Source organism: Jaculus jaculus, chromosome 2, assembly GCF_020740685.1.
Source record: "Jaculus jaculus isolate mJacJac1 chromosome 2, mJacJac1.mat.Y.cur, whole genome shotgun sequence".
Classification (NCBI taxonomy): domain Eukaryota; kingdom Metazoa; phylum Chordata; class Mammalia; order Rodentia; family Dipodidae; genus Jaculus; species Jaculus jaculus.
The window spans coordinates 124404375-124419470 of NC_059103.1; the positions used below are offsets into that span (position 1 = coordinate 124404375).

General features: G+C 35.7%; 1 protein-coding gene across 1 annotated transcript in view; it reads left to right on the forward strand.

Moving 5' to 3' along the window:
• Rp1 (RP1 axonemal microtubule associated) overlaps positions 1-15096 on the forward strand; it is a 298773-nt gene that overhangs the window by 240715 nt on the left and 42962 nt on the right. Inside the window, exons 16-17 of the mRNA XM_045144358.1 lie at positions 1672-1849; positions 9096-9227. Of these exons, the coding sequence (XP_045000293.1) occupies positions 1672-1849; positions 9096-9227 (310 nt within the window). The remainder of the gene's footprint in view (positions 1-1671; positions 1850-9095; positions 9228-15096) is intronic.

Consider the following 15096-nt stretch of genomic DNA (forward strand, 5'->3'; position numbering starts at 1 on the left):
TATAATCCTTTCCCGATCCATCCATTTTTCTGCAAATTTCACAACTTCATTATTCTTTTCTTACAAAATGCCACTACTCCTGAAAACTTTCATACTTGTTCTCTACTTACCTTGGTGTAATTTAACATCTCACATTTTTCAGGAAGCCTTACCCCATTATCCCAAATTTGATGCCTTATTTTCCTATATTTTTCAAGCCCTAAGAGTCTATCTATATCCATTGCACTTATACTATTATTAAATGTATATGTGTTTTTATTCCTGTGCTTGGCCATGAACAAATCAAGGTCATTTTTTTTTGTTGTATCCATAGCAAAAACAAAAGGTAGAAGTTTCTTAATTCTTATTCATAAGATGAGATACAGACAGAAGGTGGTTCTTACTGATTACAACCTAACTTTCCAGCTGAGCTCAGAATATAATTTTACATTATAAATAAAATAATAATTTCTCTTGGAAACTTTAATTTTATTCTCACACAAGTCACCTTTTAGAACTCTTAAAGAAATGGATGATAGCATATTTTCTAATGTTATAAATATCTTTAAATGGCAAAGGTTATTACAGTAATCTGAAGGGTATATAGACTCCATTTGGGCTGATAGTTTGTGAATATTTTACTACACAGTCTTTGAGTAATTTATATGTATTTATTTTTGAAAATTTAGTCTGGAAAATGCATTATAACAGAGAAAATTGGTTTACATTCAATTATGAATAGGCATGTGGTAAAAGCTGCACCTTTTTCTGTAATTTTAGAATATAGTAATATGCTACATGTTTTAGTTAGTGGAAAAAGACATGCATGCTGGTGGTATCATAATATCATAATAGAACTGAAAAATTCCTCTCACCTAGTGACATAGTTGAAATATCATAATGTATGTTATTCATGTTTATGGTGATACTACTGCAAACAAACCTTCATTGCCAGTTATGTGAAAGCATAAGGGCATATACTTATAAACAGTTTATAGTGTATGATGAAAACTATGTTGCTAGCTTATGTATTTAGTGAGAAATCACCAGATTTTAGACTATTATCCTACTTCTGTAAGAAAAACTTACTATAAAATAGTATGATTATAGCATTGTCTCTAGCCCTTTCCATGGTCTAAGAAACAATAGCTATTACATGCCCTCTCCTTTCACATACATATATATTTCCAGGCTATGTCAAGGAGGTGTGTATAAATGCATCTGTGATATCTACACAATGACAAATGAAATAGTAACCCGTTTGTCAGAACACACCCCAGTCATTATGCTATGAGTGCCTCTGTGTTCTAAAAGGAGCATTTCATATGTTAACTACAGAAATAAGTAATTGTGAGGTAAAATATAGCACACACCACACTCTTTAGACAAAGCTCTATGTGTCCTTGCCTCAGCTCATCACAGTATCTCTGTTTCTGGACCTTGTAGAACATGGTGTATTTATGCACAGAGGTTCGAGATTTTTTTCCATAGCTGCTACATTATTTTATTTTTTTATGTTATTTTTTTATTAATTACTTTTGTACTCAGCAAATATAGTCAAACCAAGGTCTCTGGTTTGAGATTTTTATGATGATCAGAAAAGGAAGAAAAACTATGTTCTTGTGCACGAGTTATTTTAAGTTCTGTCCTGTGTATGCTCACATTTATGATGTCATGTTATATTTATCACAGGGAAATGGAGATATGTACTGTCATTTTAAAATTAAGAAGAACTTGGAAAATGCATCCATAAGTCTAGAGTCTACAAATAGCCCAGGGTTGTTTGTTGGATTACAACCAGATGGACAGACAAAACCAGTCATTTATACCAAAGATGAAAATGTTTGCTTCTATCCACGAGTCATCCAATGTATGTTTCCTGAGAAACTTCAAATTTGGTTGGTTTTATCATGGTTTATATAGAGTGTCTGATAAAATTTCATTATACTTTTATTAAGAAAATTTATATTCTTAGACTTTTTGTTTTGTAATAATTCTAGAACTAGCAGAAGAAAAACATAACATAAGGTGGTCAGTTTTGCTACTTTATACTGCTTTATAACCTTAAATTGCATGTAAGCATGCACATGAAAGTGAAGATTTGCATATTTTGTTTCTAAGGGATGTTTCTGTATTTGCTGAGAATGGATGAAGCTTTTGTAAGTTCGTAGCATCATTACTAATGATTTTTTTATGTTCCCAGTTTTTAAAAAGTGTGTGGGGGAGCACATTGGCAAAAAGATCAAAATAAATGAGATTTGGGTTAAAGATAAAATTTGGGAAAAAAAAAAGCCTAAGGATGGAATAAAAATGTGAATATTTTTGAAACTTGTTCCTTTCATACATAAGTTCAGGTTCTTTATCAAACTGAAAATTTGAAGACTTTATTTAAATAATTTAAGCTTAAAATATACTCATTAAAACAAAGGACAATGCAGTGACAATATTATGTTTAAAATTACTTCAAAATTTAGTTAACTATCTAAATTTTTCCTGACAGTGTTCCATGAGTTGTGTGTATATGTGTGTGTGTGTGTGTGTGTGTGTGTGTGTGTGTCTGTGTGTATGTATGTATGTGTATGTGTTTACAGAAGACAGTCTAAAGCAAGCATATCATAAGCTTGATTTGACATGACAACAAATGTGTACTGGCTCTTTGCCCTTCTCTGCATCAGTTCCATTTCAGCCATTAGTTACCATATTTAAAATGTTGTAAATTGCTGGGCTAGTGAATCCTCCAGTCTTCCTTCCCCCTGTTTCCCACAGGCTGGCACAGAGTGACACTCCCACTCAGTAAAATGGGTATGCCATCTGCCTCTGGCACTGTGAAGGGAAGCAGATGACTTGAATGCACACAGACGGATGCAGGATGGAGTAGAAGGACAGTGAGAAACAGCTAGCAGGGACCACAGGCATGCTGGAAAAGCACAAAGAGAAAGAATAAGGAAGGGGTACAAAAGAACAGATGAGAATGAAAGGATAGCAAGAACTAGAAAAGACACTAACAAGAAGAAATAATCTAGAGCTGTGAGTAGTAACAAACTTGTATTCCTAGCATGTGAGAGGCTGAGGTGGGAGAATTACTGCAAGGAAAACCTACTGCAAGGAAAGCCTGGTTTACATAGTGAGCTGCAGGCCAGCCTGGGCTACATAGTGAGACCCTATTTCAAAAAAAAAAAAATAAAATCTGTTGTAAGATACAATCATGAGACAATAAAGGCCACACTTGTCAGCCTGCTAACAAGGGAAAAAAGTTCTCTGAACTCAACAATTTAGTTCTGTTTAGTTTAGTTCTGAAACATGTTTTCTGTATTAATAAAGAATGTCCTCCTATTTAAGCAGGAAAAAATATTAAGAGATATTACCTTAGACTTTTTTTGCAGCACTTTGAACCTTAAGAATTTTGAGAAAGAGTGAGAAAGCATCAACATTTCTTCAAAAGTACGGTTTCTAGTACTATTTCTTCTCTTGCACAATGCGTGTGGTGTGTTTACATGCACATTTGCAGGGGTATGAGTGCACTTGGAGGTGAGTGTGTATGCGTGTGCCTGTTCAGGCCAAAGGTTGACATCAGGTATCTTTCTTGATTGCTCTCCATCTTATCTGCTTTAGCCATTCAAGGTAGCCATCTTGCCCTGAGGATTCCCTGCCTCCACCACCTTCCCATCTAGCATTTACATGAGTCAAAATTCAGGTTCATGCTTGTATGGAAAGCACTCTCCTCTTGAGCTCTTTCCTCAGCTTCTATGTTCCCGTTTTCATGAAAAGAAAACCCCAGTGTAAAAGAATTCCATACATGAACTCAAGCCCTTTAACTTCTACAGCAAATTTGTATTTTTCTCACCTGGGCTCATAACAAAAAGTTTCTCTAGAGTAAGTGACCATACTAGCTCTACAAGATTGATTTTTTGTTGTTTTTTCGAGGTAGGATTTCACTGTAGCTCAGGCTGACCTGGAATTCACTATGTAGTCTCAGGGTGGCCTCGAACTCATGGCAATCCTCCTACCTCTGCCTCCCGAGTGCTGTGATTAAAGGTGTGCGCCACCACACCTGGCCAAGATTGAATTTTGACTTCAACAGGTGATTAGACTCAACACTTGAGCAAAAGATGTATGAAAGGTCATTCTTGTTAAAGGCTTTTCTTGGCTATATTGGAATGCACCATTGGAAATCCTTTGCCTTTCTAGGAAATACTAAAGTAGGTGTCAGATTAGTAAAACAAAAGAAGAGATACTTCTAGAATTCATTTTGTTTTCCTTTTGTTCTCCTGATCTCGTATTAGCTATGGCTACTGTGAATACTGAATATTGAACAGCAACATTTTTTCTTCTCCATGTTCTTCTCTAAACACAGCATATAGTGCTTGGCTCATAGTGAGTTTGGGATAGTGAATGAATTAATGAATGAATGAACAAATGATAAAACATAAAATGAGTGATATTTTGTGAGAGTTTTATTTTTATATGTTAATAGTATAACCCTAATTTAACATCTCAAATTCATTTTGCTTATTTTTTTGTAATTTTATAATCTTTTGAATCTTTTAGCATATGTACCATGTATGCATGGTTGGTAGATTGAATATTTTTTATACAAAAAGAAATTTAAAAGATTTTTTAAAAAATGAAAAAGAAAGCTGGGCGTGGTGATGCACGCCTTTAATCCCAGCACTTGGGAGGTAGATTTAGGAGGATCGCCATGAGTTCGAGGCCACCCTGAGACTACATAGTGAATTCCAGGTCAGCCTGGATGGGAGTGAGACCCTACCTCAAAAAACAAAAACAAAAAAAAAAAAAAAAAGAAAAAAGAAAAAAGAAAAAAAATATTTTTGAGAGGGGGGGGGGATTGACATGCTAGGATTTCAGTCATTGCAATTGAACTCCAGATGCTTGTGCCACGTAGAGGGTATGTGAAACCTTGGCCTTGCCTTACCTGTGCATGGCTGGCTTACTTGGAATCTGGAGAGCTGAGCATGGGTCTTTGGCTTCACAGGCAAGCGTACCTCCCAACATCTTGAAAATACTATGTTTTCAATTGTTCATATTTTGACACAGAGATAGACCTATCCACATCTAAAGCTTGTTTTTATAGCATAAGATTTTTCTCATAGTTTTCTCAAAAGCACAGTGGAAGTTGTGAGCAATAAGGTAACTTGGATATGGAAAGAGATAGTGGGAGGAAGAGAACAGTGAAATTACATGGTGAGATTTCACTGGAGACCTTCCTATGGAGAAGGTACTGATTATTCCCAAACACTCATATTGAGTATATGCCCCAGCCACCTTGGAAGCACCTGAATCTCACACCTGGTCAGGCCTGGTTCCTGATATCATTAAGGGAACTGATATGTGTTCCATAGGTCAAATGCACCCTAACAGACCCTTCAAGCAGCAACAGCAAGAGGCTTGGAAATGTAGAAGGCTTTAGAGTGGGGTGATGTCTCAGCACCCAGGACCTGAGAACCAGGCTATAGAAGTCTGGCCCAGGGCCTAGTTTGGCCCCTTGTCAGCTGTGTACTCTCACAGCTCCTGGACTACATGTCTGTCATCTGTAAATGAGGATCAAGAATGCCTTAAATCAGTGCTGCTTTTAAGAATTACATGAATTAACATGTGAGAGTGCTTAGTACTTACTAAGTGCTATACAAGTATTTTCTGCTATATAGTTATTAAGGAAAAAAAGAATATTTCATAGTATATCTTTTACAATTTAAACAGAGTTGATACATTCCTGGAAGGCAAGAAATGTCATGTCATCATCTCCTTTTATTGCTTTGTATAGATTATGTAATTTCTCTGTAACTTTTCTTAATATATAACTACTAAAATTGATTTAATTTTTGTAGATAGAAAATTTAAAATAAAATCATTTATGCCACAATAATTTAGCTATGGTAGCAAGCTTGTACAGCAAAACCACCTTGTTTTTATTCATGATTTATATTCACAAACACATGAACCTTAAATATAGAAGAATCTTGATATGAAGAGTTATGCTGAACCCAGGGAGGATAGTCTCCAGTGATTATTGGGATATGTGCATTTTGAAAATTTTATTCATTTCCATTATTCTGAATAGTAAGTGAGCATTTATAATTCCAAATAGTATAACTTTATTCTTGAGTGTTAAGAGAATTTTGGATCAAGACATTAACTTTTCATTAACTTATATAGAACACAGAGGTTAGAGTGAACACTGTCAAGATTTTAGGACATAAGCCAAATTTATGCAGAAAATTTGCTTCCTCTTGGTCTAGTTTCAGTCCAGTTCTATGGTATGGCCATCCTCTTTATACATAACCATGAGACATTAACTTTTAGTAGGCTGAAAGATATGCAGGACTAAAGATAAGGGTTAATTGTTGCATTTTGATTAAAATCAAGTTTCTTTCAGGTTTAAGTCTCATGGAAGTTTTTGTTAAAACATGTTTAGAAAGTTCATTTTGCTAAATTTTAGCAAAATCTTAATATAAGATCATTAAGATATAAAACTTCAATGCAGTACTCTCTATATCCTATTTGTCAGATCCTGATAATGTTCAATAATCCGATTTAGAAAATATGACAAAATTTGCTATTATTGTATACATTTCACTTGTTTTATTTCTTAAGTAACTTGTATTCAATAAAATGAAGGAGCTTTTACTAGTTGACTTTGTAGAGTTATAGCCCTTTGAATTTGTTGGATAGTGACATCATATTACTTACATATTGAATATGGGACACTATTAGAAGTGAATAATTAGTTGTATAAATTGTTATGTTACATATAAAACTGCTTATATATAACATTTCTATATGGGTAGACAACTCTAGTTCTTTTATATTCATTGTGTGCCATTTTATATTACTAGTAATAAACTCATACTTTATTATTTACACATGTAATACATATACATATATTATTTATTTATTTAAACACATGGGTAGCCTTGTACTCACTATGTAGCTGCCTAGCTCTACATCTAAAGTGTTAGTAGTGTGGCCCAAAATGCCCAGTTGAATGCAGTGCTTACGAGTGAAGCCCTTGGCAAATATTCCATCCACTGAACTATATCCTTAACCTCTCACATTTCCTTTTGAATTGTGAATGTTTGATTTATTTCTCAGGCTATGACAATAACTGGAATATTAAATTATATTACCTTGTAATCCTAGTACCCTATATTGTTTGGACATGGGCATAAAGGCCCTTAGTTCTTTTTAGAATCCTTTTTTTTTTTGTGCTCATTAACTCCTAGTTAACACATAGAATTCTAATAATTTCTGTTTTCCCTTTTCATATTTAAAATTCCTTTATTGCCTTCCATCTCCAGAATATAAACACTATATTATAAATAAAGCAAATGGAAAAACCCTTAAGGTTTGGTGATGAAAAGCTTATTTTTCTGAATTTAGACCTTCTAATTTTTACAGGATAAAAAACCACAGTGCAGTTGTAGGCAGTTTTTCTGACACCAGTGTTCTACTGTCTGTAAATCCTTCACATTATGTGACTTCCACTCCATACTTGCCTAAGTTTTCGTATCTTTCAAATCCATGAGTCATCTCAATCATTGAGTATATTTGTGGTATTAAGAAGTCATGCTAATGGGACTGGGAATGGCTCAGCAGTTAAAGTTGCTGGCACTGTAAGCCTGCTGACTGGAGTTAGAACCCACAGCATCCACATAAAGCTGGACACACAGTGGCTCAAGTGTCTGATCCCAACAGATTCATAGCGATGGATGCCAATTTAGAAGGACTGCAGGCCAACCAGTGTTTTGTTCTTGGCAGACAAAATGAGAGATCCTCTCTCAAACAAGGTGGAAAGTGAGGACTAACACCTCAACCTCCTCCCATGGGCTGTAGCATGTGAGTGCCCCCCACCCCACAGAAACACACACAGTTAAGTGTGCTTCCTGCACAAGAATGAGTGCAAGAGTTTGAATCTGCAGGTCACATGTAAACAGCTGGGCATGGCCATATGTTCCTCTAACTTTAGTCCCACAAATGTGAGCTGAGAACAGTCTAGTGAAACCAGCCAGCTCCAGTGTCAATAAGAGACTTCAGCTCAAAATTTAAAAAGGGCAGAAAAGCAGTGGAGGGGGATACCTAATGTTCTGCTCTAGCCAATGCAGGTGAGCTCCCCAGCAACTCCCCGTCTCTGGCTGCAGGAAACCTCATGTAGCATGTACACATGCACCGTCCCATCCCCCCCACATGCAACACTAACAGAAAACAAGAATTAGAGTTATTACTCACATTATATGGGTACAGATATCCATAATTATTTTGTTAATGTTGATGTCTCTAAAACTTGACATTATATAAATGATTACCATTTAATAAACAAGTGTCCATCCTAAGCTGTATCCTAAAGGATTAACACAACTTAAACTTTGAAATCACAAATATAAAAAGCACTGGATGGCTGGAGAGATGGCTCAGCGGTTAAGGCACCTGCCTGCAAAGTCTTAAGGACCTGGGTGCTATTCCCCATTACACATGTAAAACCAAATCTTGAGTTCATTTGCAGTGGATAGAGGCTCTGACACACCCATTTTCTCTCTCTTTCTTTTAGATAAATAAATAAAATATATATATTTAAAACAGCACCTTAATATATACTGTAATATTTTGGCTGGGTCCTTTTTTAAGTAGGCTGGAGATGTCTGTGTGTTCTTGAACAAGCCTCTCAAACTGCTTGCTTCTTTGTAAGACAGAAAAATAGCTGATGCTTTTCTTCACTTACAAATATGTGAATATTTCTAATTCTCATATTCTATTTGAATGATTATTTAGTTTCATCTTTTGAGGAAGTCCAAGTACCAGATGATAAGAAAAAAACATCTTAAATAAGTCATTTTATTCATACTATAATGGTAAACTGTTGCTTGGATTTAAGGACTATTCAGAGCAGTAAATATGTTGTATAGGAATAGTGTCCCAGCAAAATCTGCTATAAGAATAGAGTCATTTTCTGGGAACTGTGTAATGAGGGTGAACCAATTTGACTTACCACTGAGAAGAAAACAATAGGAAAACTTCAAGTTGCATAACAACACATATGGTGAGCATTCTAAGAGGAAACAAGTGATTTTGAAAGGATTGTGTCTTAAATTTTTTTCTTTCAGTTGGCAGAGAAAACCCAATGGGAATGTCTGCAACACCCAGCCAAGGGGAAGAGATGACCCATGAGTCAAACAACCAGAAAGCAATAGCAGCAGAGTCTGAGACCAGGAGGCCTTTACCATTTTCAGTGTCAAGTAAGAAATAGTGTCCTCCTCTCTAACTGTATTTTTTTGCCCATGGTGCTTCTCCTTGTAGCTTAGGAATAACATTATTATGTTTTACAATATTATGCTCTACCCAGTGAACTGAAAGCAAGGCTATTATTTTACTTTTTGTGCCTTAGTTTTATATTATAAAAGGTTTCTTTGTCTTTAATTTATATTCACCCTAGAACAATGATTTCAAAAGAAGGTAATATTAAATTATGACATCATGTTGGACTATCCACCTGTTAAATATTTCATGATTAGATTTTATGACTAAATTACTAATTCTTGTTAGAGAGCAAACAACAATAAAAATAATCTTAAGGGCTGGGCAGATGGTTCAACAGTTAAAGGGATTTGCTTGCAAAATCTGCTGGCCTGAGTTCCAACTTAAGGCCAGATGCACCAAGTGGCACAGCAATTAGAGTTGTTTTGCAGCTGCAAGCAGTATTGGAATACACATTCTTTCTTTCTTTCTCAAATAAATAAAAATTTTTATTAGTTATGTACACAGTGCATATACAGTCATGTTGTGCCATCGTTAGCCTCCTCCCTGTCCTTTCCCCTCCACAGGACCCTCCTCACTGGGGAATATGAGTTGTGCATTGTGAGGTTAGTCATCAGTTAGAATGTATCTGTGCATAATGAACCAACTTGTAGCTCTAATGATCATTCTGCCCCCTCTTCCACTAATTTCCCTGAGCCACACTGGTTTGAATCTCTCTGACATACAGTTGAGATATTTAGAAGTCCTAAAAATTTGGGTTTATGATTTCTCTTTGTTTCATTGTTTTCCTTGATCTTAAAGGTATTAAATAATGGTGACTAGGAAGCATTATGTATGGTATCTGTCAAATTCTGTGTATTGAAATCTGATCAACCTTGGGTAAAAGAAAACAGTGGAATATTGACATGCTGTCTGAACTACTCTTTAAGACTCAATTTCAATAGGCAACCCAGTCTAGCCCATAAGTTCTAATTCTCCTGTTTCAGATGTTTTCCAGAGCCTGGGGATAGAGTACAGTTACACAGAACCACACCAGACTTTGAAAACTACTTTCTTGTGTTTTAATGAAGATGTGTAATTGATAAGCCTATAGTATTATCATACCAACTATAGGGAAATTATCATTTTGATCTTAGCATGCTGTTTTGGACTAGTCTCATCTCTAAAATTTCCATATTACATCATAAATCCTTGGAGCTATGTAAAGACTTATTCTGCATTAGAAACATGTGCTTAATAAAAGTTTCTTACAGAAGGATTCAGTTTTCTGTCAGGAAGCAAGAACATATGAATTAAAGATAGCCACCTCAAGTAAAATTTAATATGGTTCAAAATAGTTTGCTAGCTAGAATCTTTAATCATCAACTTTTTATGGGTGGAAAAATGCTTAGAGAAAATGTCCTATGTGTCTTGTGAAAATTTGCTCTTGCAAAAACATTTTAAAATATTGCCGTTGTTAAAATTTCAAGAAGTAGAAACTATATGAATTTTTAATGAAGCAAGTATATGTTAGCTGTGCATTGCTATAACAAAATATCAGAGGCAATTAATTTATAAAGAGAAAATTTATTTAGCTTAAAGTTTTGGAGGTTTAAAGTCTCTACAGTTAGCACCAAACACATGGGATAACCCTTATTATTATTATTTTTTTTTAGAGAGAATTGAATAGGTATAGGGCCTCTGATAGCCTATGATTGGCAAAGCTCAGGCTTGGCAATGAATGATGTTTGCCATGGCATTACCTCATGGAGCTGATGGCAAAAATGGGAGTGTATGTTAGATATTAGCAAGTGATAACATCTCAAGTTATATCAGAGATAGAGAAAGGGAGGGAGAGGAGAGAGAATGGGAGAGAAAGGAGAGATAGAGAGAGAAAGGGAGAAGGAAGAAAAATAGGGATAGAAGAAGGAGAAGGAGACAGATGAAAGAGAAGGAAAGGGAGAATGAGAGAGAGATGGAGAAGACCTCATGATAAAGGCAGGCCTCTTCATATCATTTTTCAGGTAGCCAGTCATCAGAAATTCACTGTGTGTCTAACTGGATGTTAGAGGTAAGGAAATACAGTATTGAGCAAAACAAACTTGTTCTCAGCTTTCTTGGAGTTTACCAGTTAATGGGCAGTTCAGATTAAATGCTAACCATACAAATATAAAAGCTAAAGAGAACAATTGACATGAAATAAATATCCAGGACATCCTTGACACAAAATAAACATTGAGCTATTTTCAGTGTAAAGTTTTTTAAGTTTGACTCTGCCATCCTCATTGACCTGTCCCTGGGTCCCCAACACCCAGATCCCCTGCTCTGGAGGGTATACTCACTAGTGAATAGGCCAGAGCTCCCAGATCCTTCCCCACCTCTCAGTTCCCTCGTCCTTATACTCCTGGTGCTGGCTTGGGGCAAACTGGTTGTGAGTGTGTGCTGCAGAAGTAGGCCTTTTTCTCTGGCTTCCTGAAAGAATGGGCCCTGGGTCCCCAAATCCATGTTCCCCTCAGTGAGAGGGTGCATGGACCACTGTAGGAGCTGGACCCTTGACCTTGGCTTCTAAGATTCTTGGCTACGAGTTCCCCAACTCCTGGTTCCCTTGGGCTGAAGAGTGTGAGAAAGTGGAGTAAGTAGGCCAGAGCTCCAAGCTTCCCACCTCCTAGTTCTGCAGGTGCATGTAATGTACTTGTGTCTCCACAATCTGTGCATCTGTGGTTATAACCCCATCCTACACCAATCTGGTTCACATTTAAAACAGAACGAAAAGATCCTATAAGGACAAATGCTTGCTTCCTCCTCAATAAAATAATACTTTTTCCCAAATTGGGTAGACCACAATGGGGAAAAAACAGCAAAAATCAGAAAACTGAGTGATCTCCATCAAGAATTTCTAGTCTCACAACAGCAGCCTCAAATGAAATAATATAGAAAACAATAGAGATTGAATCTTAAAATACAAACACAATAAACTATGTGACCATGATCACAAATTTGCTGAATTGGAAGCAAAGGATAAAAAACCCAACAATCACATAATTGAAATTGAGCAGAATCATCTCTTAGAACACTCAGCTTTTGTCACTAGGCTTAACTTAATTGAAGCAAACAAGAGAAGGCTCAGAAGAGATATAAATTAACTGAAGTTGAGTCAACAAATAGAGGATGGACACAATGCAAAAATAACACAACAGAAAGCAAAAATAAGATACAGCTTTTTAAAACCTCTCTAGAACCTCTCACTAACAGAGTCAATCACGAGGAAGACAGAACCTCTGAGCTGGAAGACAATATGGAATGAAATTGATTGGGAGACTGAAAACTTTGCTACATTCAAAAAATCATGCAACAGAATATGAGGGAACCGTGGGATACTCTAAAACAACCAAACATCCTGATCATGGGTATGCCAGAAGGAGAGGAAATCCAGGGTAGAGACATAGAGAACATATTCAACAAATTTATTGAAGAAAATGTTCCCAATTTAGTAAAAAAGAAGTCCATCTAGATACAAGAAGCTCACAGAACACTACACAGACAAGACCAAGGAATAAATTCTCCAAGACACAGTATACTTAAAACTCTTAACAATAAAAACAAAGAGAAGGTTCTAAAAGCAACAACAGAGAAACAAATCACTATATACAAAGGCAGTCCCATCAGAATTACTGCAAAATTTCACTGTGGAAACCCTGACAGCCAGAAGCCTGGAAGGGAACAATTCATTCTACAAAACATGTCTTCCAACCCAAACTACTGTACTCAGTGAGAGTATCTGTAATAATAGATGATAAAAGGAAAACTTTCCATGAAGACAGTCAGCTCTATGGTTATATGAACCCCAAACAAAACCTGCAGAGAATACTTTAGGGAATACTCCATACAGAAGAGTGAAACAACCAAACTCAAGAGCCTACAAGTAGAAGATCACAATAACAAGAATTAGAGCAGGCTCAAAAAAGCACAAAGCACAAGAAAGCACCCAAACCCACAAAGTACCCAATCATGGCAGGGTTGAAATCAAACCTCACAGTTATAACCTTAAACATTAGTGGTCTTAACTCACCCATCAAAAGACACAAGTTAACAGGGTAGAACAGAACAATGAAGTCTTATATCTGCTGTCTTCAAGAAAGCCACCTCACCACTAAAGACAGACACCACCTCAGGGTGAAAGGATGGAAAAAAATATTTCACGCAAATGATGATTAAAAACAACCAGGTGTTACTATATAATATCTGATAAAATATACTTTAAACCAATAGTAATCAAAAAGACAAAGAAGGCCACTTCTTACTCATCAAGGGAACAATCCAACATGAAGCCATCACAATCATAAATCTATATGTAACAAATATAGGTGCACAGCAATTTATTTAAAAAAATCTATTTGGCAACAAAAGAGAAACAAACACCAATGCCATCATAGTTGGGGACTTCAATACTCCACTGTAATAAATTGTCAGATCATCCAAGCAGAAAATCAACAGGGAAATAATAGAGCTCAACAATACCATAGGTCAACTATACTAAACAGACATCTACAAAACATTCCACCCAAATTCTACTGAATGCACATTCTTCTCAGCAGCTCATGTAACCTTCTCCAAAATAGCTCACATATTAGACCATAAAATATGCCTCCATAAATTCAGGAAAGTTGACATAACTTCCTGCACTATATCATATCACAATGCCTTAAAGTTAGAAAATAACAACAAACAACACATTAGGAATTCCACCAGATCCTGAAGACTGAACAGCATTCTTTTAAACATTGAATGGGTTGTGGAAGAAATTAAAAAAATGAGTTGTAAAATTTCTGGGATTGAATGATAATGAAAACACAACCTACCAAAACTTATGGGACACAATGAAGGCAGTACAGAGGGGAAAATTCATAGCACTAAATGACATTACAACTATGATGAAGTCCCAAATTAATAATGTAACAATCCACCTAAGGGAATTGGAAAAACAAGAAGAATACATCCCTTTGAGCTGCACATAGAAAGAAATAATAAAGATCAGAGAAAAAATTAAAGAATTGGAAACTAAGAGAACAAAAATACATGAAATGAAGAGCTGGCTCTTTGGGAAAAAAAGTAAACAAGACTGATAAAATCTTGGCAAATTAAATAAAACCAAGAAAGGAGATGTCTCAAGTTAACAAAATGAGAAATGAAAAGTGAGAGGTTACAACAGACAATGAAATGGGAAGAATCATCAATACAAACTTCTAAAACTTCTTCAAGAAATTGGATAATTTGGGAGAAATGGATGAATTCCTGGATACACACCCTACCAAAACTAAGCTGAGAGCATATTTATCTCCTAAAAATACCTATCATAGTCATTGATATTGAACAGTTAAACAAAAATCTCTCCCAAAATAAAAGTCCAGTACCAGATGGCTTCTCAGCCAAATTCTATCAAGCCTTTATTGAAATCAATACTTCTCAAAGTGTTTCACTTACACAGAGAACAGGGAATCCTCCTCAACTCCTTGTATGAAATTTACATCATACTAGTACCAAAACAAGATAGAGATACATGGTGAAAAGAAAACTATGTGCTTATATCCCTGAAGAACTTAGATGTAAAGATCCTAAACAAAATCCTCACAAACCAAATTCAACAGCATTTCAAAAGCATTATCCACCTGATCAAGCAGGATTCATCCAAGAGATGCCAGGATGGTTCAATATACAGAAATTGGTCATCATATTATACTACATAAATGATCTTAATTACAAGAACCACATGATCATTTCAATAGATGAAGAGAAATCCTTTGACAAAATCCAACACCAGTATATGATCAAAATGCTGGAGAGAATGATTTGATGTTCTGATCTGAAACTATC